The sequence below is a fragment of the Acanthopagrus latus genome, chromosome 16 (genome assembly GCF_904848185.1).
Source record: "Acanthopagrus latus isolate v.2019 chromosome 16, fAcaLat1.1, whole genome shotgun sequence".
Classification (NCBI taxonomy): domain Eukaryota; kingdom Metazoa; phylum Chordata; class Actinopteri; order Spariformes; family Sparidae; genus Acanthopagrus; species Acanthopagrus latus.
In genome coordinates this window covers 23,602,310-23,630,121 of record NC_051054.1, presented here as the reverse complement: position 1 = coordinate 23,630,121, position 27,812 = coordinate 23,602,310, and the positions used below count along the sequence as shown (strand labels likewise).

The 27,812-nt window shown below is 39.5% G+C and overlaps 2 protein-coding genes across 3 annotated transcripts; one reads left to right on the top strand and one right to left on the bottom strand.

The window, feature by feature from the left end:
• Nucleotides 1-917: 917 nt before the first annotated feature.
• atp6v1c2 (ATPase H+ transporting V1 subunit C2) lies at nucleotides 918-10,057 on the bottom strand. 2 transcript variants are annotated; one of them, XM_037071881.1, is made up of 13 exons: nucleotides 9,572-10,057; nucleotides 9,125-9,320; nucleotides 8,491-8,558; nucleotides 7,086-7,171; nucleotides 6,041-6,135; nucleotides 4,675-4,766; nucleotides 4,502-4,588; nucleotides 4,355-4,423; nucleotides 3,730-3,822; nucleotides 3,551-3,638; nucleotides 3,368-3,465; nucleotides 3,112-3,241; nucleotides 918-1,155 (listed from the first exon to the last, which is right to left on the bottom strand). In XM_037071881.1, exons 2-13 carry the CDS (start codon nucleotides 9,251-9,253, stop codon nucleotides 1,066-1,068), a joined length of 1,125 nt encoding a protein of 374 aa, XP_036927776.1. In that variant the 5' UTR covers nucleotides 9,254-9,320; nucleotides 9,572-10,057; the 3' UTR covers nucleotides 918-1,065. The 2 variants fall into 2 exon arrangements, with proteins under 2 accessions (XP_036927776.1, XP_036927775.1); XM_037071880.1 differs by having other exon boundaries at nucleotides 9,125-9,310.
• Nucleotides 10,058-10,190: 133 nt separating this feature from the next.
• On the top strand, nucleotides 10,191-25,921 carry nol10 (nucleolar protein 10). Its single transcript, XM_037071879.1, has 21 exons — nucleotides 10,191-10,384; nucleotides 10,702-10,747; nucleotides 10,853-10,951; nucleotides 11,074-11,151; nucleotides 11,240-11,277; nucleotides 11,913-12,049; nucleotides 12,176-12,241; nucleotides 12,461-12,521; nucleotides 12,970-13,055; nucleotides 13,352-13,430; nucleotides 13,860-14,009; nucleotides 14,813-14,879; nucleotides 15,384-15,436; nucleotides 17,421-17,547; nucleotides 19,612-19,691; nucleotides 19,829-19,927; nucleotides 20,336-20,428; nucleotides 20,608-20,784; nucleotides 22,525-22,832; nucleotides 23,140-23,242; nucleotides 24,508-25,921. The coding sequence occupies exons 1-21, from the start codon at nucleotides 10,319-10,321 to the stop codon at nucleotides 24,670-24,672; spliced, it is 2,178 nt and encodes a 725-aa protein (XP_036927774.1). The 5' UTR covers nucleotides 10,191-10,318; the 3' UTR covers nucleotides 24,673-25,921.
• Nucleotides 25,922-27,812: the final 1,891 nt, after the last annotated feature.

Here is a 27,812-nt window from a genome sequence, read left to right as displayed (position 1 = left end):
TTTCAAACAAGTCGTGAGCAGTGACAACATATGCGTCGGCTTTGTGGAGTGTCTTAAGTGCGGCACTTGGTGCATTATTCATTAAGATAATTCTAAACAGATTTCTGTAGTTCAACAACTCAACAATTGTGGCTGAAAAAGTCAGTTATAACAGCACCCAAGTGTTAAAAAAAAAATGTAGGGTTTAAATCGGGCTCGACATTTACAGTTAATGTGTCGGGTTGGGCCAGTCTCGGACACAACGTGCACAGGCTCGGTTCGGGCTTTTTTGGGGGGCCTGATCTAAGCTTTAATGTGCAACTGTGCATGAAGAAATATAATGTATTGCACTATCATGGCTTTCAGGTTTCTATTAATAATATGCTTAAAGATCACTCAAAGGTCCCATATTGTAGAAAGTGAGATTTCCATGTCTATCTTTTTGATGATAATGCAGGTCTAGGTGCTATACAAATACTGTGAGCATTAAAATGCTCACGCAAAATTGACATGCACACCGCCCATGTTCAGAATTTCGGCTTTAAGCAAGCCCTGAGGTTGTGATGTCACAACTATACAGTTGCCACCTTCAGTTGAGCCCCTAGGACAGCCATAGTTGCAGAAATACAAGCAGAGCTTGACTAGGCAGTTCAGGAGGGGGTCCCTAAAGAATCAAACACCAAATCGGAGTATTCAAAACACAGGACGAATAGAGCTGCTGCAGCAACTGACAGTATGAGAAAAACATTTTCCAGCTTGGTTTTCTGTGTTTCAGAGTTCCATTTTCAGCACATCACAAAGAATAGTCCGTGTGCATCTGATATGGTGGTGAACAGGACCGAAAATCCCTCCAATGTTCACCTGACAAGATTATTTACACAGCTGTCTAATGAAAGCTTGACATTTCTGGCTCAAAAGAAATGCTGAAAACCATGATATTCAAGGACAGATTCATCACTAGATGTGTTTTATTCCAGAGTTTAGAGTCTTTATAGTTCTGACTCTGACAAGTTTGGAACCATCCACCATATAAATTACAGGGCCCTCATTGCTTGGTCACTGTGTGGGTCCTCTCTCTGCTGACCGCTAGCTGATCTCCAGCAAATTGGTATTGATATGGAAGCAGATGTAGGAGAAGTACTCCTGTTGACAGATTCCTGGGATGTCACTGCTGATCTGTTTGACAGAGGGACACAGAAAAAAGGAAATCTCTGTCAGCGTTATATGTACAGTCATGATATGTGTTCCCTACAGAATATGCTGTATAGTGCAACATATACATTTGCTGGACTGTTAAACAATGTGCAATAGAGGTCTCCATTGGGCCTCCATTGTTGTTTGTGCTTGTGTCGCTGCGTGGTGTTACATGTGACTCGTTCTCATACTGAAAACGTGACATGCATACATGACATCACTCCCCGAGACGCAAGAAGAAAGCAAAAATATATATTTTTACTAAGGAAAATGCCAAAAATAATAACACACCTTGGACCAGTTAAAATGAATGGTTGTACTGCAGGTGTGTCTGTGCTCCATTCAAATCAAGTTCTTTTCACAGGTGTTCAGAGGTTTGACAGCACCATAGCCTGCAACTTCACACTTCTCACTGTGGTCTGGATAGGAAATGGATACATTTGTATATGACAGATGTCATTTCAAGTAGGCTGGACAACAAATATATGAAAGTGTTTTCCTTTACTCAAACATCAACATAAAGTCAGATTGGACAAACACTGACTCTATTTGGTCTTTTGAAATTTGAAAACTTAGTACCTGTTAGGCAAGTATTGTCAAATTGTCTAAACCTACTCAGCCTCAGTTTCTCTCTGAGTAAAATTGGTTTCAGTTGTTTTCTGCTTGAGTATTCTGATCTCGAGTAGGTTGCAGAATGCTTCAGTATTTTCGAGCCTTAAGGACACTGAATGTATGGATGGAATTACTACGGTACTGTCTAAGGGGGTTGCTTGTAGTAAGGACCCACAAATAAGTGTCACCCAACTCTGCATTTTCCCTCAATTCTACTGAGCCTTCATCTTATTGTTTTGGTTTTACTGTCCACAACTCTGTTGCTTTGGTTCATTCTCAGTGTTTTGACTTATTTCAACACTCAGCAAGCAACAATTTAAGAAATATCTAATAGACGCATTATGTCCAACACCACAATAGACAAAGTTAGCAAGTGTCTGTGAATATAGCAGAGCATTTAGCTGTTACAGAGCCTGATATTACCCTCACAAGTTGGTGGAGACTGAAGACACAATAGGAGAGTAAATATTGGACTTGAAGTTTGCCAGAAACAGGCCTTCAGTAAAAATGTGTTTGCATTTGCAAAACATCTGCAAAGTCGTTCTTTTTTTTCTTGTATGTGAAACCCGTATTATCCTTACATATTTACTTGCTAACAGTATTTCTCTTTCCAGACGTTTATGTTACATTGATGTTTTTCTTGGCACAATACTGCCACCTGTAAAGTGCTAAAATAGTTTGAAACCACTGGCAGGACTGTGTATTGTGTTGACTGCGTGCATGTCTGATGCAGTGTCGGCAACTCTGTGACACTTGTGACTCAGATGTATACTCAAAGGGACAATAAACTTGTCAGTGCTCTCTTCTGGATGTTTCCAAATTGACGTCTACTTACCCATTGGCCGACATGTGTGCTGACAGGGACATATCCACAACAGACTAATATTGGCAGAACAACTTTAGCAGAGTAAATTTGGTGGAGTGACAAGTAACAAATGTCCTCTGGAATGTGTTGAAGATAAGCCAAAGTACAGAGTGTCATGATATGATACAAGTAAAATACAAGTAAATCTGTACCACTGTGCATACCTGTGTTAATGACATGGCTAACAGATTTTAACTGTCACCATTTGACTCACAATTAGGTCACTTGGTTAAGTTTTGTTTGGATTATGAGATATTGTTGAAAGCTATGGTAAATATAAAGTAAGTGGACCTTGAGTTACGGTAGTTTTATCACACATACTGTACTTATCCCTGAGGTCAAGAGCACACATCCAGGTTCAAGAATTTGTACGCCTGAGCCTTTATGCTTTTTCTCCTGTGTTTGAGATGAAACAAGCCATAATCATGAATGGTGTTTGAAGCAGTGACAGTGGCTCTTACATCTGTCTTGCTGTCGGTGGCAGTGGGGTCCAGATGCATGAACAGTGAGGACAGCTCTTCTCTCAGTTTCTTTGAACGCTTCCTGTCTGTCTGTAGCAGCAGAGCCTGATAGTTCATCGGTAATCCATACCTGGAGGGAGATATTATTTTGAGCCATGTCACACATTGAGATCACAGGAAAATGATTAATTTCCTGCTATTTTTAATTAGCGTTGAGAGGAAATGAGAGGAAATCACTGATTTTATCAGCACTGACCTGAGAGCTGATTCCACAAACACCCTCAATGCTTTTAAATGGATCCAGGCGACAAACACCTCACTGAAATTCAGCTTCAGCCAGCGCACAAAGATTCCCTGAGGAAGAGACATGTAGATTTATAATAAACTAAAACATAGACACACATATGCAATAATACTATGGGCATGGTGTATGCCTCACATATTGCTCCTTCTTGTGAACATTAAGATGCTTAATCTCTTGCTGCCTCTTCTCCTCAAGATCAAAGCTGTACTCGCGCACGTCGAACCTGTGTGGATCATAGGCTACACTATGGTAATAGACACAGACAACACGGCGTTGAATTCATGCAGTATTTTCTGGCAATTTATCCTGCTTACTTGCTCTCCAGGGCTTTGGCTTTGAATTCACAAACAGCTCTTTTGAAGAGTGTCACCGAGAAAATGCCTCCCTTTTCGTCCTCGTCCAGCTTCCTGATGATGTTGGTCACACAAAATAACACTAGAAAATCAGAGCTACACATGACAGCATGCAGCAACAAGTCAAGCTGAAGAGAATGATAAATTAAACTATATTGCCAGTAAGAGCTGCCTAACATCGATTTCCTATATTACTGCTATATTAATGCTACATTAGATGTCATACATTGTCCAGCATTGCATTGACAGCACTTTTCATTTCTTGGTCTGCTTCATTTGTCAGTCTACAAAGTACTTTCCCTTGTGTATTTCATGCTTCTGGCATGATGTGATTAATCATTCAAATGTTAAAAACCTCAAGTGAAGATTTCTTTTTCCTTTGAAAAAACAAAACAAAAAACATTTCCCTATCTGCCGCTGATCCAGGCCACAAAACTCTTACTTTCTTCCAGTAATGGAACACCTGTGGTTACTTAGCCTGACCTTCGGAGGCTGAGAACAGGTACTCTAGCTTTGCCAGTGCACTTGTATAAGGATCAAGTGGAGTGTCTTGTCTTACAGCCAAGAGTGCATTAAAGTAGCTCACCTGCTGGATCTTGGAACCACAAACTCTGACATAGATTCATAGGTCCTCTCCCATTGCAAGTAGCTCGCTCTAAAACCAAAAACATGTGCAGAAACACATTTACACATACAAAACAACACATGAAGAAAAACACTGGTGGACACTGACCTGGTCACTAGTACCAGCAGAGTGGTGAGATACTCTGAGAACACCAGGTCCTCCTTCTTCACAGTGTTAATCAAACTGCAAGTCCCACTGGATAAGAAAGACATGCCAGGTCAAACATCACATAGTTTAAGCAATGATCTATTTTATCCTAATATGTAATTGAGGTCACTCACTCTCGTTTGTGTTCAAGGCTTTGCAAGCTTGTTTTCACACTGTTGTACGCCACTGCCCTGGACTTTAACTCCGTCTCAATCTGAGAAACTTCCTGACACACATGCAGGTGTTAACAGCACAGCAGCACGTGATAACCTCAAAACTAGCCAGAGATAACAATTCATACAATGAATATCTATAAAAACATTCAGTGATTCTGTATCTGGATTGCTTGCATGCGTATTACAAACATAAAGTGCAACATTTATGTTATTCCCAAACAAACCTGAAGTCAGTTTCATCTGGATTTCTCAAAACCTCTTAGAATCTGTCTCTCAAAGTTTAGTTGTTTTTTTTTTTTTTTTAAAGATGCCTAGACATTAAAGGGGCATTCCACAGATTTCACACAGCACATTTTAATAGTCATGGTTAGTACCGCTCAGCCTGTGAAAATGATAGCATAATGCCCTCGGTAGAAGTATGAAAAAACAACCCCAATGAAGTCATCCACCCACCATATAAAGTGCAAATTACCCTTAGTTGGTAGCTGGCAAAGCAATATGTTTTGAGGTGAATGTTTGTATTTCAGCTGGCAAAAACTTGACATTTCCAAAGATGTCAGTTGACATCTAATTTATTATTTACAGTGCACAACAATACAGGTGAGGGAGTCATGAGTGAAGTTGAGAAGGCCTACATCTGTGTATCATGCAGCCACGTCCACTCTCTGAGGTCCTTTTGGATGTTTGAGCTTCACTGTGTAAAACAATGTAAGTGAGAGTTTGACGCTAGAAGGCTGTTTCCACATTCATCTGCTGAAAGAGTACATTTTCTGTGAACTCACTGGAAGTACTACTCTAGTAATAGTAATACTCTGGAAGTAAATCTCTGTCCAATATTCAGTAGAAACTTCAACACACTAAGAAAGGATTTAACAAGTAATTTCCAGAGGTTAAAACTTGTGAAATTAAATTATACTTGCATATTCACATATTCTGGAATTTCAGTGAGGGAAAAGGAATAGGTACCATGTTTTTCTCTGCAAATATCATGTCAATACCCACATTGGAAAATTATTATTTTTTCATTTTTTAAAAAAATGAATGCCTTATTAGATGTGTGGAGGGGCTCTTTAAATCCATCTTTTATTGACTAAACTGTCCCTCAAAAATACGTTACAATACTGAAGCTAAACACACTCTCATTTCAGTCTCACTGTGACTTTCATTTTCCTGTGTCTCCCATCTTTATGAAAGTGCAGTAATAAATTGCTGGAGTACCCCTTTAAGGCAACTAAAATTGGTTAAATTACTACCACTTGAACTACTTTATATCACTTATGTGACTTATGATATTACAATTACTCTGATTTTCAGTGTTTTTTACCTTGTTAATGATGTCTGCCAGATTGGTAAGAGGCATGGCTGTGGGGTACTTGGCTTTGTCCCACTGAAACTTGGTTACGAAGCTCATCAGGTCCACTGAGAAACACACACAAGAATACAGAACCCAACTAGAAACCACTAGAGCCGTAACTGTTCATCGATTAGTTGTCTATTAAAACCTATTAAATTCATCACCAACTGTTCTGAAAATCAATTAGTTGGCTTAATTATTTTTTATGGAAAAATTATCTGATTCAAGCTTCTTAAATGTGAATATTTTATGGTTTCTTTACTCCCCTTTGACAGTGAACTAAATATCTTTGGGTTGTGGACAAAACAAGACATCTGAGGGCATCGTCTTGGGCTTTGGGACATCTCGACATTTCCCATAATTTTTGGACATTTCCTCGATCTAACAACTAATTGATTAATTGAGAAAAAAATCCACAGATTAATGAACAATGATAAACAATGATAATAATTGTTAGTTGCAGCCCTATGCACCACAAATTGCACGACTTTAAAGGCACACCATCACACCGTGTAGTGGAAAAGTCATGTCAATGTCATTCAGGATACAAAGACAACATCGGCATAAAAATGCACACTTCACACAGCGAGATACACACACCACTGCACACGACACACAAAGATCAAATAGCTAGCAGATGCAGTACCCCTCAGAGACTTGAGGTATGATTTCAGGGGTGACAGGACAGCTGTCTGACTCCTGCCGTGGTCTGATGGTGGAAAGTGGTCAAAGACAGTGGTTAGCCTGATTTGTGTTGAGGAGCTGTTGAGCTGTTGATCTGTTCTACTGCCTTCATACAGGGAGGGATCAGTGTAGGCTGTGTTTTCTGTGGTCGTTTGTGCGGGAGTGAATGTTTGTGTGTGTATATGGACATGGACCTCAGTTTAAGTATCTATTAGTCTCATTCAGATGTACATGTCGCTGGGGCTTCTAAGCACTTACTTAATGAGTTTCTATATGATGTAATTAACACCCTCTACATGGATGTGTGTGTGACTGTGTGTGACTGACTCACCTCCATTGGCTAGGGCATTTTCCAGCACTTTGTCACTGGACTGCTCCATCACCTCCCTCATACACTGATATGTTTTTTTGATCACACTGATGAGACAACAGAAAGAAATATCATTATCAAAGAGGTGCTTTATAGGCATTTTATATGCTACATATTTGTCACAATGCTGATAATTTATTGGCCCCTTTTCTCAAAATCTTTTTCTACCAAATATTTTGTTATTGACACTTAAACCCACAATGAATTATTACTGTTTTAATTTGGAATAGAGGATTCAGAAAACAATGGCCCAAACTGAATACAAAAAAAAAAAAAATAGTCTGGAAAAAATTGAAGAAAGACAAGATCTGTCTGGTTTGATCTCCCTAATAGTGTTGTCACAATACTGGGATTTCTAACTTTGAAAAAATATCTTAAAAAATATCGATACTACATTTTCAAAACCACACACATTGACACAACAATTCAGGCATAAAATGTTATATTTTCATTCAAATGTGTATATAACAAAATGTACTGTGTGTTAAGAACAACAACTGCTAAGAAAATGTCTATCTGGCATAGAGGAAAGTGAAAAAATGCAGCTTGTACTGGTGTATCGATGCTGTGAAAAGTGAGAATTGAAACTTTTTCAAATAGTTGAACTGTTACGTATCAGTATTTTTATATTTTTGAGAACACTACTCCCAAGGCCACACTTGGACCCTTACAGAACAAGCAGACTTATCCTTACAAATATGATGTAATACATTAACAATACATCATGGAAGGATTCAAAATATATTTGACAATACATGCCAATATATTGTCATTTTGCTTAAAGAATATATTATACTACATAATGTACATTTTGATAATAGACTGGTAATATATACTGATATGTATTTAGATTTACAATATCATTGCATATATTACTTGATAATTTATTATACATGTATTTGGATATCTATTTACTACGTATGAAGGTTATTATAAAGTGTTAACTGACACAAATTTCAAACATAAGCCTGTGTCAACTCTTCACATCAGTGTAATATGTAATTACAATGTGAAATATTATCATAACACATAAATAATGAAAAGAAAACTGGAATGTTAATATATATGATCTGCATATATGGTAAATGTATTTCTGTTGCATAAGGGAAAATAGGCTTTAACATTCCCAGTTACACTCTGTCAGCTCCAATACACCAACAATGAATTTAAAATCAGGAGGGAAAACTAACCGTCATCTGCCCCTGACCATCAATTAATCATGGCACACACAAGCTCAGAGTTACAAGTCCTACGTAAGGAAAAGCTGCACATTAAGCTACAAAGAGGCAAAGAGGTTTTTGTACAAACGAACAGTGCATGGGGCAATATATTCAGTCTGGTTCATCATTCGTCTTCACTTTTTCACCTTTCTGTCAGTGTGTCGAGCTTGGAGAGATCATCTGAGACGATGAGCAGACTGTCCAGTATTCCCACCTGAGGTCAGAGCATAGACAGCACAGTTAGTGTTACTGTGGAGTGATGTATGAACCATTTCACATTATAGTGAGCTCATAGCATTAAACACAGGTCTGTGTGTATTATGGATTCAAAGTGTACTGGCTTTTAAGATTCAGCCCAAGGATTCCCACATCAACATTCAAGATCCTTTTTAAATTATTTTATGTGGTTAATCTCTTTAAAAGATGAAAAAAAGTGCTGTTAAAACATGATTCCAAGCAGCCAAGGTGAACAGTGATCACGTTGAGTGAAATGGGTCAGATGGAAATTTTGCCTCAAACTGTAGAGAGCAACCTGAGCCTTTCTCCCTTCACTAGAGAAGGACACCATACACCATGACCCTCCTAAACTCCACTCTACTGTACTGGTGTGAACACAGAACTTATGCACACATACAATTCTTTTTGTTCTTTCTTAGTGACAATGTTGTTCTCCCAGGCCAAGAGAAGAGGCTCTACCATAACCTGTCCTTTTGTCAGTATTTACTCTGTATGTTTAACTTTGCTCACTTCAACCCTGAGGGCAGATGATATTAACCTCACCTTGAGATCTGGAATGGAGAACCTGCAGCAGGTGGCCAGGCTGGTTTTGGCAATGGTGCGCTTGAGTTTCTCTACACTGGTTAAACTTTTCTTGTCCAGCGGGACAGAAATCAACCACAAATCTGTCATGACTCTTCACGTGGAGACTTCCAGTCAAAATCCTCCCCACAATAACAGGCCTTGGCACTAAAAGACATTGACCAAGCAAACAAACATACAATAGCTTGAAGACTATCATTAAACGTGCTGGCATAAAGGCTTTCGTAACAAGCTGCCTTTGTAAAATCACATTTAGGTTAATGATATAACACCTGTTGATTATTCTGGTTTGGTTTCCACTTAATTAACGAGTGTCAAATGATTAACATTTTCCTTGATCATAGCCAAATAATGTCACATAAAATAAACTCGAAAGTAATATGTTCTTTCAAAGACAGGTATTCTTACCGTCAGGTTATCTTCATGACCGTCCGCTGAGTGATAAGAGAGTGTGAGCAGCTGAGGCTGACAGCCTGCTGTCCTCCAGGATCACAGGCAGCTGATGCATCACTCAGGTGGTTCAAGCAAACACTGAAAATGGCTGACTCTCTATTTGAAACTGTGCCGTCGCTTTGCATGTTACTCAAAGTTCGCTACAAAATAATTTCACTTAATTTGAACTTTAAACGGGAACGCTTTGAAAAATCTTCAATTTGCCCAAACAAAACAACTACTTTACATTTTATCTATATTTTATATTATGTAACGATATGTACAGGCATAGTAGTGGTTAGTTATTGCATTACGCCTCTTCAAATTGTCAGTCATTTGCTATATATATTTTTGTTTTAAATGTAAAACAGCGAAGTTAGCTAATTACTTCGTTTTCTTTGGTAGGCTGCAGTTGTCATTGTCAATTCATAAATTCATTATTGGCTCTAGGCTCAATTCTGCTATTTACCACGAGTAACACGAATGACGAATTAACTTGTATCAGTTTTATCAATAATCTTTTCTTTTTTTTTTTTTATCGTGTTAACCCGGAATTTTTGGACGGCTAGGGACTATTTACTTAGTGTGGTTTCCACTCGAACCAATTTCGGAAAACACATCTTCACTTCCTGTTTTGGCTCTGAGGCACAACGTGCATGCAGAGTAGTCTACGGTGTGTAGTAACAGTGTAATGTGTAAGCAGAGTCTTGTTCGCTCTCTACGATGCAGATATCTAGCGTGAATGATGTGAAGATTTACAATTTAAGCTATGGAAAGTCTCTTCCGGAGGTAAGAAACATGACGTGCTCCCAACGCTTACTTATAATTCATAAGCTAGCCATAAAGTTTTCTGCTTACCTTGAGACTAGCTAAGGTAGCTAGCCAACACAGCTAGTCGTAACCATTAATCTAATATTTCGTTGCGCCTCATTATTGCACCACTCATTTCAGGTCATGCTGTTTCAGTAATATTAGCTAGCATAAACTAACATAAATCAAACACGGGTGGGAAGCGGGTAACATGAAACATCTATGGTGGTAACTAAACGCTGCTTTAATGGTTATCTTAATGCAAAATCTTAACGGCCTCTACATCTTAAACGCAGTGGCTGTCAGATCGAAAGAAGAGACAGTTACAAAAGAAAGATGTCGGTGAGTCGAGTACTACAATTACAGCATCATATGCTAGTGAATTGTCCTCGACATGGGGACTACTATGGATGTAGTATTCTGACATTTGATTGAACTCTCCCCCAGACATCCAGCGCAGGATTGAGCTCATCCAGGACTTTGAGATGCCTACTGTGTGCACCTCTATCAAAGTGTCGAGGGATGGCCAGTTCATCCTCGCAGCAGGTAAGACGGCTGTAGGTTGTGTCTCATCAGACCATCAGTCGCCAGTTGTCAGTGAGAACAGACCTCCGAGCATGCAGTTGCCTCGAGTATGTTTTTCATTTTTTGCTTTCCATTCATTTCAGGCACTTACAAACCTAGGATTCGCTGCTATGACACCTACCAACTGTCCCTGAAGTTTGAGCGCTGTCTGGATTCAGATGGTGAGTCGGCAGACAAATCCACTTGTTGTAGAGCCTCCATGTCATGTGCGACTGAAGGCCATGAACTTTCTTTCCCTCTCTCTCACAGTTGTGGCCTTTGACATCCTGTCAGATGACTACTCCAAGGTAAGCAATTTGGGGCTCTCTCTTTGATGTATGATCTTTATTGTTATGTAGTGACATGTTCAATACCTATGTGGTCTGTAGATGCGTAGTATTGTCATGTCATTGCTGGAGGGATTGGTGAGGTTGTCAGAAAGTGGTAATGACATTGTTTAAATTACTTGTAAAATTGAAATAAATAAATAAATAAATAGATAAATAAACGTTAAAATCGTCCAGCTCTCCCAGGGATCCCCCGATGTAACAGTAGTTTTTGGTAGGATGGACCTTTTTGTGAGGTATGTCTATGCCGTGTAGTTCAAAGCAGCATTCATAACATTGACGTTGGTAATTTAAATCAACATGTGTTTTTTTTGAGTGTCCATTTGTTCTCATTAGACACAGTATTTCTGCTCTGATGGATAGAGATGAACTAGAGACATATATATATATATATATATATATATATATATATATATATATATATATATATATATATATATATATATATATATATATATATATATATATATATATTAGAGACGATGTGACATTTGTTGGGGTCTGTACTGAACAAACAATTTTTTCTTACAACTGGAAACATGATTTGTAGACTATGACATCTCCGTTCACCATTTATTTTCTGTGTGTCTGTGCAGTTGGTGTTTTTACACTCTGACCGCTACATAGAGTTTCACTCCCAGCACGGACATTACTACAAGACACGCATTCCAAAGTTTGGGCGGGACTTTTCCTACCACTATCCTTCCTGTGACCTCTTTTTTGTGGGGACAAGGTGAGTATAGGATTGAACAATATATGTTGAGGCACTCGGTACTTCTGGCACCTTTAGATATTTGTCCTGTGCAAGTCGAACAAATTTGTTTGCTGATCACAGTTGATTTCTTTGTTTATATTTCAGTTCAGAAGTTTTCAGGCTGAACCTTGAACAAGGACGCTTCCTCAACTCCCTTCAGACAGATGCTGTGTAAGTACAACAAAGTGTTTTCCTCAACTGTTAATAGCTTTTTATGCAGTGATACTTCTAACCAGTAATAGTGAGTGTGATCATACGCAGAAAAGATTATTGTACCACTCAAATCCTTTGTGCAGTCTGACATTTGCTGGTCATTAACTGGTCAGCTTGATGTCATTGCTCTGAGCTGATGTTCATGATGATTCTTTGTCTTGACCTGTTCTCCACCAGAGAGAACAATGTGTGTGACATCAATCCTGTCCATCATTTGTTTGCCACAGGAACCTCTGAGGTAAGTGCCGTTGCAGGCTGTGTATGAGATGAGGCATCAGTTATAAGCAGACACTGTTGAAACCATGACTGTGTGTATGGCTGGCTGTTCATAACTTAGTGCCTTTTAGAATATTCACATACTTTTACTGCTTTATATTATAGTAAAGCACAGAACTTTAAGAAATAAAATGGTTAATTTTGCCTGTATTTTAATGTATTTTTATGTACATGTGTTTTATGAGCTGGACTGATAGAAATGTGTCTGTTTCATCATTTCTGAGTGTTAAAAGTTTTCAAGTTTTTCAACCCATTACATCTACCTTACATTAGGAGCTGGCATTTCTATTGACCCTAATAAAATGTCCCAGTAGTTAGCTTTAAAGATCTTTATAAAGTCATAAATTGTAGCTTCCTCAAACCTTGTGTTACCCTGCATTTGTTTGATATCCCTTCCGTTGGTATCCCAGGGCAGAGTTGAATGCTGGGACCCTCGTGTCCGGAACAGAGTGGGCATTCTGGACTGCGCCCTGAGCAGCCTTCCTGAAGGAGCAGAGTATGTACCAAGCTGTTACAGTGACATGGGACATAATTTCAGCTGTTGTATGCTGTATGTAGCCACATGTCACTTTTTGCCACTCCAATAAAACTTGGCTGCATGAAAATAATTGTAAGCTGTGCATCATTATGGAACAACATCCCGCTTTCATCTGATTCAGTTTATTTTTCTGTCACAAAGCAGCAACACTATCTAACATGATTTCATCATTTTGTCTCTATGTCTCACCCAGCCATGTATCCCCATAATATCATACTGATATAACAATATCCTTATTTCTGATTTGTTGACAGAGTTCAAGGTTTGCCTGCCATAAGTGCACTGAAGTTTAATGGCTCTCTCACCATGGCGGCTGGTACCAGCACAGGACAGGTGAATCAAGCTAATAATTCAAATAAGTATGAGCTCTTTTTTTTAAATAATGATAACTGTCAACTGTCAACTGCTGGACACCAGTCCATCTTGTTGATATGTGTCTTTAGCATTGGTCTGTCTTCCGCTCTCTTTGTTGCTGGTGTGAACCTCCCTGAGATTAGTTGACTCACAAAGTGACACTGTTATCAAAAGAAGCTCAGACCTTAAGGGTCAAGGGGAGCTGGTGCCCCTGTGATGTTACCTCTTTGGTTTAACACAGCTATTTGCTGTTGGTTTTAATATAAAGGGATATGTTGGAGTAAGGAATGATACTGTATACTGGCCATAAACATGTCCTTTACATTTTTAGGATTATTTTAGCACTTGGAAGCCTACGTCTGTAAGAAATTAAATAGATGTAATAGTTGTGTTTGCTTTGTCTCTCAGGTACTCCTCTATGACCTGCGCTCCAACCAGCCGCTGCTGGTTAAAGACCACTTCTACAACCTGCCTATCAAGTCACTCCACTTCCACGATCAGCTGGACCTCATTGTGTCTGCTGACTCAAAGATTATAAAAATCTGGAACAAAGACACTGTAAGAATCAATAAAAGCCATTAAAGGACCTGATTTACCTACATAGTTGCTCACATATCTTAGCATTTAGTATGTTCTACTTTTGCTTTCATAACAGCATGCAGTTGAGCTGGCATGGACTCCACAAGTTTATGTAAACCCTAATGACTCATGTTATCCCAGCATGCTTTGACAATGTTTCTGAAAGCTTCTGGTGATGTGACAAAATGCTTGGCTTTGTCAGTCTTCAAGTGCCCCCATTAATGTTCAGCTGGGTGGATGAATTTTAAGATACCTTGATATTTGGTATTTCCCCCCCCTTGACTTTAACGATAGTACGCACTCTGCTGGTATTTAATAGTGTTAAACTTGAGGAGTCCATGCCAGCTCAAGAGCATGCTGTCATTAAAGTAAAAGGGGAACATATTCACGAGATAGTCAGGAATTCATTGGCATTTTTGAAAGACATTTCACTTTATATGTTAAGCTGATAATATAATTTGTAATGATTTTTTAAATTACATTCTTAACAAATGCAAAGTAGAAGTAGTTTTATAGGTGGTCTCGGACTGTTGGATCCAACTGTACAAGTGGATGATGAGGTATCAAGGGTAGTTTTCATATTTATTCAGTCTGTTGCTGTTTTCAAGTCTCTTTACACTTACATCAGGCCATGTAAAATGGTAACTTGTTTTCAGAACTATGTATGTGTTAATTGTCTAGTTGTCAAGAAATGGTTGCATCAGTGCAACAACGACAGGACTGAACTGTGCGGATCCCTTAAGACTCTTTCTGAAATCCCATCTTTTATCTGTTTGTTACAGGGCAAGGTGTTCTCCTCCATACAGCCTCAGACCAACATCAATGATGTTTGCATCTACCCTAATACAGGTGAGAACAATTGTTCCAACAATGTCGTGATATCATATTTTTATGTCGTTGGTCCCTATAAAATTGTCAAAGTTGGGTCTTTTAAAATGATTTCAAAAGTGAACTCTTGTCAGAACCTCTAACTGACTTTCACCTCTAGGGGGCATCATCTTACAGTAGAGTTCACACACTACAGACTGATTGCATGCCAGTCTTAAACAAGGAACAAAACTCAACATTGAAGTCATAATTTAGACCTTTATTTGGCATGGATTCAATCAGATTTTTTAAAGATTTAAGTTGTTTTACATGAGGTTCCATATCTTTAACCCTTCTCTGTCTGATCAGACCATTTAGACTATCAAAGATAAACCAGCATTGTTCACTTTTTTGTCAGTGTTATTAGACCTTTAAATATACATATCTGAAACATGATGTAGTGTTTACATTACAGATAAGCTCTGTGATATCTGCCCTGCTTCCTTCCTGACATTGTTTTACATACATCCTGTGTCTCATTTATAGGTATGCTCTTCACTGCAAATGAAGATCCCAAGATGAACACATTCTACATCCCGGTGAGTGCAGAGACATTTGTATTCATAACTGCTGGCTTAGTGAAATGGTATAACTGGCGTCCAGACCAGTCACATTCACACCCTGTTCGTCAGGTGCTGGCAGCACATCTCTGAGATGAATGCTTTTTTTTTTAAATTTGTATAAGCGTCAGTGATTCAGGTGACAGCTTAAGGACATGTGTAGGAGGAAGCAAGAAACACTGCATACGTTTATTTTCTCTTCCACTGATCTGGTTCTCACAAGGCCGCTACGTAATTACTAAAGCTGGTGAAAACTTGTCATCAACAGTCTGTCCTATGTCTCTGGTTTTATTTAAAGTGTGTTGTTTGTGATGGATATTTCTGTTTTTGTATGGTAAACCAGACTTTGCTTTGTGTAAGTGGGTAAATTCTATGTATGTGGGCATGGACGAGTTGAAGCTGAGGCCATTCTTTCCTTCATTGGGTGAATACATCAGTTAGCTGTTAAAGTCCATGTTGGATCAAAAGCTGAAGCAAAGGCTTGGCTTTATTCAAGCAAAAATGCGAACATTTGCAAGTTTTAGCTTGTCAGTTGTAGGGCTGTGCTGATTTCATTTGTCTTATGTGATGGTAAATTAAATTTTTCTAGGTTCTGCATTGTAGATGGAGCAAATTAATGTATTGAAGACATCATCTTGTGCTTTACGAAATTGTGAGTGGCAATTACTCCTACTTTGTTCTATTTAGCTGAGCAAAGAATTAAATGATTATTTGAGAAAATAGTTGGAAGATAAATCCCTAGTTTGATAGAGGATATGTGCCAATAGTTACTGAGAATACAATTCTACAGTAGTCAAAATGTAAATACATTGATGATGTTTGTTGGCTCCACTTTAGGCCACAAGCTTTGATGTCATTTTCACAGAATTGCAGCACTGGGGTTAGTTCAGTTAGCAATTACCTCCTGCCCTGAGTAAGACTTTTCCTGTGATTGTTTGTTTATGGTCTCAGAAAGCAGACTTCTTGGAAAATCAGGATCTGTGTCCTGACTTGTTTGAGCAGCCTGACATTTATGCTTCTGTGATGTTTCTGTATCGAAAAGAACAGTTCTCAGCCCTTGGCTCCTCATACAGCTCTGGTTATGTCTATTGGGCTGCTTGATGCTTTATCAGCTCAGCAGTGATAAGAATGAGTGAGAGCGTAACTGTCTGTCAACTTTGGCCTCAGTGTGTGAGGCCACAAGACGTCATCATCTAGATGGACCAAACAAATTCCACAAAAGTGGCAGAAAATGTTGAGTCAGGGCTACTGCATTGGAATTCCACCCACTCACTGATCCCACCACAGTGACATGTCACAGCATGAAGGGATCTTTGATCTTTGATTTTCTACCTTACTGTTAACTAGTTACCTTGTATTCTGCCTTTTGTTCAGTGTCTTCTGTAACTGCATGTTGTTGGAGACAAAGAAAAACAAAATGTGAAACTATTCCAGTCTGGTCCAGTGTACAGGTGTAAAATGGTTTGATTTTATCCAAACCGGCATTTGTTGGGTGTAGGTGGACAGTTGGTTGCTTGCGGATAGATAGCAGGAGCCTCAGGATAGCCGATGAACTCAGACTTAATGATGGGTGTCAATTAGACAGTTCGTTAAGGCGTTAATGTTAACACAGTAAGTGGAGCAGTTAATCACTGGCATTGTTATAGGTGAGCAATGAAGAAATGATTGCTCAACCTGACAAGCAGCAACACTTTGCTGTGTCAGTGTCAGTTAACATGATTGCAAAATCTGCTGTTCCTTGAAAAACGGAAGGGCTGAATGATGTCTAACTGGAATGGAAACATGACCTTAGACAGTTGGACAGTCTATTTTTGTTTCAGCAAATACCTACATGGCATGTTGTGTGTGTGTGTGTGTGTGTGTGTGTGTGTGTGTGTGTGTGTGTGTGTGTGTGTGTGTGTGTGTGTGTGTGTGTGTGTGTGTGTGTGTGTGTGTGTGTGTGTGTGTGTGTGTGTGTGTTTAGGCCCTGGGTCCTGCACCTAGGTGGTGCTCCTTCCTTGACAACCTGACAGAGGAGCTGGAGGAAAGCCCAGAGAGCACGGTGTATGATGACTACAAGTTTGTCACCCGGAAGGACCTGGAAAATCTGGGTGAGACCTTGCTGCTTTGATTGTTTTTTTTTATCATCACAAACCTCACTGTAAATGGAAATAAACGTCACAGTTAAACAACCTATTCCATGGAAAAGATTTCCCTAAACCAAATATTCAAGTGGTGCATGAAAATTTTTTGTTAGAAAGTACAAAAGATTAAAGAGATCCCTGCTCAAAGAGAAAATTTAATCCCAGCCCTGAAAGTTACACCCAAAACTATGAGTCAGGCTGAGCCACTTTGCCGCCTTTGGGGTTTGCACGGGTGGCTAGACTACGTAACCAAAGGCCCGGGGAACATTTGAGAGGCTTTAGGTAAGAAGCAGTGTGTGGGGGGTGGGAGGACAGAGGGTCGGAGGAGTGGACGCTGGAAGGGTTGAATGAACATTGGAATGCACGCTCAGCAGTAAAGAGATCAGATGGCAAGAAGCAGAAAGGTGGTTGGCTGCTGTGAAATAAAAGGAGGGGAGGGGGCAGGCAGGGGAACAGCGGTGTTGATTTACAGGAGCCGCGTAATGTGGCCTTGTTATGTAACCAGGAGGCAACACGAGGAGAGCACACTGGGACCATCTTACTCTACATTCTCTGTGTCTCTGTATCTGCATTCTCTCACTTGGTGACTGGCTTTGATACAAGACACATGAAGAATGTTTTACTTTAGTGCAACCTTTACATGTTGCTGCTCCCAGTCACACCCTATAATGAGTAATCTCACGCTGGAAATTCTCTTTTTTTTTAATGACATATGTTTAAAGTTCTGTGCTCCTACATTTTATTTATATCGCTCAAGATAGTTTTTCTGTAAGCAAGTTGATTCTCAGGTAAAGCCTGAAAACAAAGGCTGTTGTTTACTTTTGTTATTTTTAATCTGCCGTTGAGAACAGTCACTCGTTAAGACCATCATGCTAGTAAAATGGCAACAAAGCAGCTTCTCCTTTTTCTTTCAATTGCACTTGACTTTGAGGTGCATTATCGCCACTGGCATTAAAGTTCATGTCATGGTGTCACTCAAATGGACCATCGAATGACACTCCCCCACCACCATACAACACTGTGGCTCATTTAGTCTAAATGAGGCCCAAGTCTACAGCCATGCTAATGTCTCTGTGAGGCTATACATAATTTGAACAAAATGCTAACATTATTATATTAACATGCTCACAACGACAATGCTAACATGCTTAGGTTTATGTTACCATGTTTATCATGTTTACCATTTCAGTTTAGTGTGTTACCATGCAAAACACAGCTGGGGCAGATGGGAAGGCCAGTATTATGTGGGAATTTGATCATATGCCAAATGATGGTTTTAGGAAAAAGAATTACAGGAACAGCAAAGATGTCATCAAGACATTTCACCATATACCACGGATGTCAACCTCATGAGGGCACAAGGGGAAAAGTCACTAATGTCATTCAAATTATTGTTCTGAGCGCCATCAATATCTGGCAGTCCATGTAGTGGCTAAGTTGATTAAAAGAAAACTTCCCTCAGTGTGGCAATAAAAGAAAGAATAATCAGTGGGATTCATCCTCTGGGGACCATGAATAGTTCATTTCATTGTACTCTATGTATTAGTTGATGATGGAATTCAACCTGACACACTCCAGATGGTTTGTTTCACAAGACCATTTGGAAACAGTTTGGAAAAAAACCCAAAAAACTTATCAGTCTTTCACTGGCTACTTGAAACCAGTCAGATCAGATCAGAACAGTAGGAGGGTGCTAGGACCAAAGGACTACAGTCAGAGTGGAAACATGACTTTTGTTTTGTTTTTTTGTTTTTTTTTTCCAAAGCCTTCAGAGTTGTTGTTTAAATGAAACATCTCCAGTTCTGATAAAACTGATGATGTAACAGCAGTTTCACTAACGTCTTGACAAAGTTCTCTTGCTGGTCGTCACAAATAAACCATGCATGTAGTTGCCAGTAGTTTCTTAAAGGACACTGATCGGTTCAACCAATCAGTTAGTTGGTAAAACTGGCATTATCATCCATGTAGCTGCACTGATAATACGGACATGAAATTTCTGACTTTATTGTGTGTTTCCTTTATTTTTATTAGGTTTGTCTCACCTGGTGGGATCATCTCTTTTGAGAGCCTACATGCACGGCTATTTCATGGACATCAGGCTTTATCACAAAGTAAGGTGTCTAAGTGCTATGTCGCCTTTGTATTAACATGTCTTGATTAAAAAGTGGCGTTGTTAAATCCAGACTGAGACAAAACCTGCTGTTAGGCATGTTAAGGTTTGACAATTTGCTGTTTGGTTTGCGCACAGGTCAAAACCATGGCAAATCCTTTTGCATATGAGGAGTATCGCAAGGATAAGATCCGCCAGAAGATTGAGGAGTCCAGGACACAAAGAGTGCAGGTTAAGGTGAGAGGTCCTGACAGAGTGTCTGTTCTTAGTTTGCAAAGACAAACTTTTTGTTATCCTCAATTGTTTTGACTCTTCCTTGCTCAGTACTGAAAACAAATTCCAATATTAATATTAATATTAAGACTTTTTTTACATGCTTTCTTCAAATAAATAAGTTGCCCATCATCATTTCATAGTATAAAATGATGTATGTGTGTGTATTTGTGTGTCTGTGTCTGTGTGTGTGTGTGTGTGTGTGTGTGTGTGTGTGTGTTTGTGTGTGTGTGTGTGTGTTTGAAACAAAATTTGTTTTGCAAAAATGTTTTGCATTGATGATGATATCAGTGAAAAAGTAATCAAAGTGCATCATCTTAGTTCCTGTTTTCTGTCTGTAATTAAATGGGAAATGTGTTGTGACTGAGACAGAAGCTGCCCAAGGTGAACAAAGAGCTGGCTCTCAAGCTGATGGAGGAGGGCGATACTGAAGCCGAGCTGGCCTCAAGGAAAAAGAAGGGCAAGGTAGGAGAACACACTAGAGGTTCTAAAAATCAAGTTTTCATTTCAGCTTTTCAGGTCCCTGAATTCATTCACACTTAAGATATTTAGAACTCATGGAGAATGCCTTTCTTCACAAAAAACATACCATGTACATAACCATAACATTAAACATTTTTCTGATCAATTTATCAACACTGTAGGCTCTCCCCAGCATCCTGGGTGACGACCGCTTCAAAGTGATGTTTGAAAACCCAGAGTACCAGGTGGACGAACAAAGTGAGGAGTTTCGCCTTCTCAACCCCATCGTCTCCAAGGTCGGACAAAAGAGGAAGAAGAAGCTTCGTCTACTGGCTCAGCAGGTGGCTGCTTCCCAACAGGTAATGCTGAAATTAGCTGTTAGTTGTGTTTCCTTAACAGTTAAAGAAACTTTGACAGTCTCCAGGCATTGATAATACAAGTTTTTGGAGGCATCAAATTGAAATAGAAGAGGGAAGCTTAACTAAATAGTGATTTTTTTCACACTAAACTGGATTTACGATTTTAATCGTTTTTTTTTTCCTTCTCAAGAACAAATTACAAAGAAATTATTAAAAACATTACATTTATTTTGATGCTTTTATTTTAATCAAATTTGCCCTGCCATCGTAAACATTGCAGCATCAAAAAAATAAATAAAAGTTTTGAAGTTTTGAAAAGAATGTGTTTTTGATAAAATGTTTTTGTAAACATAAATGTAACATGTCAGATCGCTATTAGTGTTGTTATTGGCGGCCTGTCTTAATTTTAGTTTTAGTCTAGTCTTTGTGTAAAACTGTCATTTAAGTTTTTATTAGTTTTAGTCACGTTTATACTTGATGTTTCAGTCGACTAAAAGCATTTTAGTCTTATTTTAATCAGAATTATCCATGACTATTTTGGTCTAGTTTTAGTCGACTAAAACTAATGACATTTTAGTCTAGTTTTAGTCAATGAAAATTGTACTTAAGTCTGTTTTTAGTAATGCGCTTTCTATCTGTGTACTCGTCTTGCATTTGCTATGTCGTACCCTTCTCCCCTCATAGGCCAATGTCATTTGATAACAGCAAAAACACACGCAAAAAACGTTAGCTCAGCGAGTGTTTGTGATGAAAATAAATCAGCCTCCAGACCGAGACTTTGGTGAACTTTCCCCTAGAAATCAGCCTCTGTCCCCGCCAGTGAGTCAGACAGCATCCAGTTTACTGATGACGATCATGTAATTTAGAGCGAAAAACATAACTTTGTCACTTTCCAGGATGTTTGGTGGGTCAGTATCTCAATCACTACACATTATAACAGCATCCATATGATAATAAACTGTCCCCAGGTTTAGACTGACAGGGGACACTGGAGGGAACACTGAACCCCGGCTGGCCGCCATCGGTCCCTTTCTTAGTGCTAGACTTCACTCTGTCTCTTGAGTTATCGTTAACGTTAAGCCACCAGCTGCATCTTCTTAATAATGCAGCGCGGGCGGGGATTGAGGAAGAGACGCCGCCTGCGTCTGTGCAGTTTGACCTGATGCAGCACCTGAACTGACACTCAGGAAACAGAAATATTGCAAAATAATAAAAACAGTGAGGCGAAAAATGTGTAAACCACATTTAGTCCAGTTTTTATTCGTCAACAATATTGCATTATATATTTGATTATAGTTTTCGTCACATGACCACCATTTGCGTTGCGTCTCGTCTCATTTCCATCACGTGATAAAGGTTCGTTGACGACGATATTTAGACATAATTTTTGTTGATGAAAGCAACACTACTTGCTATTTCAAAAACGGATCAGTTTCCATATTAGTATTCATAAAGTGTTAACATAACTTTACTGTATTTTGCAAAAGGTGCCTTTTGTTTACAAAAAGTATTTTATATCCCTGAATATATGTAAACTAAATTAAATATCTGCAGAGTTATCATTACATGTTGGTAGATGTACAGGACATTAATCAAATTTAATCGATTTTGCCGATTTATTGCCCAGACCTACCATTCTGTAATCAAAGTAATAAACATAGTCATCAGTTTCTGTTGTTCATCTTGTTCGCAAGCAGTGTTGGCACATTCTGTAACATTCTTTGTAACTTCTCTGTCCAGGCTGATGAGGAAGAGGAGGAGCCCGAAGGGCGAGCCAGCTCTGAGGAGGAGAGCTCAGACGATGACAAGAGTTGGGTAGAGGAGGTGAGGGAGCAGCGGAGACTCCTGCGGCAGGAAGACCGAGACCGGCAGCGGCAGAGGAGGAAGGAAGTAGACTGTAACACTGTCCTGCTGGAGGAGAACGGAGGAGAGATAACAGCAAACATGGCTGAGAGCAAGAAGACGAGCCAGCCTCAGTTTTATCAGATCAAAGCAGGGGAGGAGTTCCGAAGTTTTAATGACGTGGCCCGCAAGCAGAGACTTCAAAAGTATGTCTTTGGGAATGTATTAAATGGTTGTGTGTTACAGGAGTACAAAGTTCAGTTCTAATCCAGATTATTATTCAGATTGCTTTAGGGTCTGCAGCTGTTTATGATGAAGCATAACTTGACTCCACTTACAGAAGAAATTTTGCGGCGCATGCTTACATTTGCAAACTTAAATTGATAAATAAGAATATAACATATTAAATTTACATATATTTACATTTTCTATTTCTTGCCCAAACTGCTTTCTTACTGCTCTCTTTGTCTACCATTTGTTATATTGTGTTGAGGTTTGTGGTTGTTCTTTCAGGGCGTCTTTGGAGGACCGTCTGAAGTTAGAGGAGCACACTGGAACCAGCAACATGGCTGACACTGCAGTGGGCAGCAAACAGCTAACATTCACTCTCAAGAAGGTAAACTGTTCACATAGACACTCCATTAATTATCCTAAATGACAAAGAAAGCAAGCAATGGTTGTAACTGTTTGCTTTTCCTCTAAGTATAAATCATCATCATCACACGTCATCTCTCTATAAAAGCAAGAAATCTGTCTGTCTGTCTGTCTGTCTTTGTGTGCCTCAAATATCTCTGCAGATCAGGATCAGACTGACCTGAGATTTTCAACATGGCTGCTGCGTGGTTTAAGAGTGTGCAATGTCGGATTTGTTTGAAATACAATGATACCGTTAATAAATTGTTTCGGAAATGATTTAACAAATCCACTAGCGTTGTTAACCATAGCCACATGCACACCAGAGCCAATCAATGCAGAGTCCACCCCCACGCCCCACCTCCTGAGTCGACGGACGCGCTGGTGCGTCCAAATCACGTGACCAGTTTAAGATGACATAGCAGCAAGACGCAGCCTCTGCGAGTCTTGGTTCTGGCGTATGTCGCTGCGGCCTTCAAACTATATACCAGTTTTTTAATCGTGTTGATAGGCCAAGTAAAAACGGACTTGTGGTAAATAATGCCTGCCACGTTTTTTCGCAAACATTGCCGTCAGGTTTTCTGCACGTTTGGTGCAGGAAGGAACGGTCAACACGGGCTTCTCTTGCGAAAGTGTCCACAAGCAGGACGTGTTTGCAAGCAAAAAAACACATTCCTATTGGTTGAAAAATGCACCACACCAATTAATCCCAAAATTATATGGCAAACCATGTGATTTGAGGAATTTGGAGAACAGGGAAAGTTGTGGGTAGGATGGCTGCGAAAGAGTGACAGCAGCAGTGATGGTTATAGAGACATCAATAGTGATAGCGAGTTTTGAGAGTTGAGAGATTTGTGACATTTAGCGTGTTTGGAGTGTATAGTTGGTGTGTTATGTAGTGTTTGGTGTAGTGTGTTTAGTGTGTAGTGGAGTCATTTTTTTGTTTAATGAGTTAAAACAATGAGGAGACGGCTGAATGTGGAGTAGACAGGGATGAGCTGAGGGAGGCCTGAGCCTGAGGCATTGCCTGTATTTAAATGTAAATAGTTACATATAACTGTAAATTTCATAAATGTATGCACAAATTTAGCAAACAACAATTTATATTTGCATTATAAGTAATAAAAATGGTTTGTTAAACATATTTGTGGTTTTCACAGTAAAAAATGCACTAGTTTTACCAAATGTACAGGATCAAAACACAGAATATTATTTATTTAATATGCAATATTCTGTTCTCCTTTGCAGTCAGAGCAGCAGAAGAAGCAGCAGCAAGCAGAGCGGGAACACCATGAGGAGAGGAAGAAGCTGAGGCGCTCGGCAGGACACCTGAGCAGCCGAGGTAGAGGCTGGGGCGGCGGAAGAGGAAGAGGAGGAGGAGGAGGAAGAGGCAGAGGGAGAGGCCGTTACTGATTGACAACAGACGCATGTCCAGCACACTGCTCAGCTCACATCTGAGTTCCCTGGTGTCTTCCATGAACTTAACTCTTCCAGAGGGTTGAAGATGTAACCGGAGACATGATAGAGAGACTATGCATGAGTGGCACAGACTGATAATGATGGACAGACACGCCTTCCCCTGCTTCAGGGTGGTCTGGCCCATGTGTTTAGCTACTCTTTGCAACTTCAGAGCATATTAAGAAAGATTGCCCATGTTGCTGCCTGTGTGCATGTAATGCTTATTATCCAGAAATACCTTCACTGCATACTTTTTTAGACACCAACTCAGGAAACCTCTTTCAGTTGATGAAGGGGAGAAAAGATGTATGCCAACACTTGGATTAACAAAACTTGAACTATGTATTATATTTGGTACCACACTCGCTTGACTACATTGTTTTTAGTGCTGAAAAATCAAAATACAGCATTTCTAGAGAGTGCCAAAATGACTCATTTTGGGTACATAGAGCATGCTTCCTTTGTTGCAGTTTTGTAGATATGTCAGAAGTAAGAGGGCTGAATGCGGGATTTTTTTGTCTCCCACACCAACAACTGCAGTTCTTGGAAATGGAAGGACTGCCTGGGTGTCCTTCCCATCCCCCAATGTGACGACGGTGTGAATCCCCTCTGCACCAGCATTGGCCTATTTCAAATGTGAGGGAGGTGCATTTAAGCTGTCAGCATGCCAGCGCTGGCCCCTGGGCTCATTTGAACTCAATTGATGTCACCATGCTATTTCACCATGACCCATCTGCCTACAAAAAGCAGAAAGTAAAACTTAGAATATGCTGTTTTATGGGCAGTTATGTACCAGACTATTTCTTGACCAGGACCTGTAACCTGCAGGAGATCTGATATTTTAATTATTGGAGTCATATCTATCCTCTCAAATGCTGGCCACATCAATTTTCCCAAAATGTCAAACTATAGCTTTCATTTTGTACTGGGCTTATGTTGCATTTTTACTTACAGCTTACACATACAGGTGAATAAATCAGGGTCATCATAAGTCAGGGTATTACATACATTAAACTAGAAATTAATTGCTACAAAGCCTTAAAGAATGAACAAGGAGCTTTGTAGCCAGGTGTTTCTTGAGAGATAACCATCAGTGATAGGTGACCGAGGCAGGACAACAAGGCTCCAGCCTAGTTCTCTCCTTTGTGTTGTGACCCCAGTGACACTGTTCCGCTTTAGAACAAATAAACATCATTTAGCAAAGTGTCGTCTGGTCCAGTTCTTCAATCTGGGTTCTAGGCGAATTACCTCATTTCCTTCAACAATGCCTCACCATGACAACTGGCGATCAGGCCACAGGAAGTGGGTCAACCAAAGCTGCCACAAAGAATAAGGAAACAGAATTTCCACAGAGGCGGGGAAGAGCTATTCGATACTGTGCCTCGAAAGCCAAACCATTACGTAGACCCACATTAGACCTCTTGGCACAGGACTTCTGTCTCATGACTTCAGTTGTAGTGATCAAATACGTTGTTTACTCCAATCCAATCAGAGCTTGATTGCAAGTAGGACATTGAGCGTACTAGCAAATCATTGTGTCTCATTGTTGTTCAGGTGTAATTAGAAACACAAAAGCAGCAAAACCATTGATCCTTGAATGTGCCTGAATCAAACCGTGATAGGTTTGTGGTTCAGTCATGGTAATGTCCACTGTTTCCTTGGAGAGGACATTTTGTGAGGCAGTCTGACTAATCCATAGAAGATACTGGTATGTAGAGTCTGCAGATTAAGCAGCATATTTTTTCTGGAAAAAATACTTAAACATACATCAAGGACCTTAAAACCAATATGAAACAGTCTCACTTTAATACTGATAACTCTATGTCTGCATAAGCAATTAAAGTGAAACTTTATTTGTGAATGTATGAGTCAAACCGCGCGCCGGAGATGCTCCTGCTAGCGCGAGTCATCCAAAAACTCTCTTTTTAGTAAACTCTGTGTACACAAACAATGTTTTCAATGCTCGTGTTCATGTGTAGAGACCCTGGTGATACTGTGAGCAAAGTTTCATGTTGTGTCGAGCCTTCTTAGTGTTTTAAAAATAACGATTTTGATGTTAGTGTAAGAGTGTCCCTGCACCTCCATTAAAATTTAGCTTGCCCAAAAATGACACTACGGTAAGCAAAGTCGAGCCTTAGTGTTTTAACCCTTTGATGGATAACATATGCACACCGCTTCTAATACACAACATGGGTCAAAAATGACCCGCATTCATTTCCCAGGTTATTTCATGCCAACTGAGTTTTTCTTTGTTCTATCTTTTGAAATTAATGCATTTTGTGATTTAATATTCCAAGTATTCTTTAAAAATAGCGATTTTGATGTTAGAGTAAGAGTGCCCATGCACTCCACTGAAAATTAGCTTGCCCAAAATTGAAACTACAGTAAATCTTAAAAGTGCCTCTTTCATTTTAATTATGCTTTTACACAAAGGTTTGTCTCATATTCAACCACAAATAAAGCCTAGGTTGCTTTTTGGCGAGAGTTTCACTTTAAAACTACTGTTCTGGGGCGTAGTGCTGAGGATGAATATAGAGGTCGCAAAGCCCAAGGAGAGAAGTTACTATCTAGTCTGGTGGTACAGCAGCATCACCAAAGCAGCATTTACTTTTTTTTTCACTTTTGTCTGTGGGCTTCCAAAATCTGCTTTAAAGGCAATGTTCACCCAAATATGAAAATTCAGTCATAATCTACTAACCCCTAAATTTAATAGCCCACAAGTCATATTTAGAGCTTCAGAGCAAAACTTTGTTTTCCTAAATTTAATTTTGTTAAAGTAAAAAAAATGATACCTAAGATGGGAAGCAGTGAACTCTCTTCAGTTGGTGCCTCCCCCCCAAAAAAATAAGGATCAAAGGAGTGAAATGTGCTGATGCAGCCCATTCACTGAGATTCAGGCCAACCCAGGAAAGCAGAAAAGATGTTCCAGTGAAAATACGATCACTTTTTTCAGTCTCCACACTGCCGATCAAACCAACTCTGGGCAACTCAGCTTTGAAAGGAAAAAAAATGATGAGTCAGCATAGACGCAGATTAAAAAACTCACCTCTCATCAACGTAGGAACAGAGCAGACAAGTAGGCAAGTTGGGCAGTC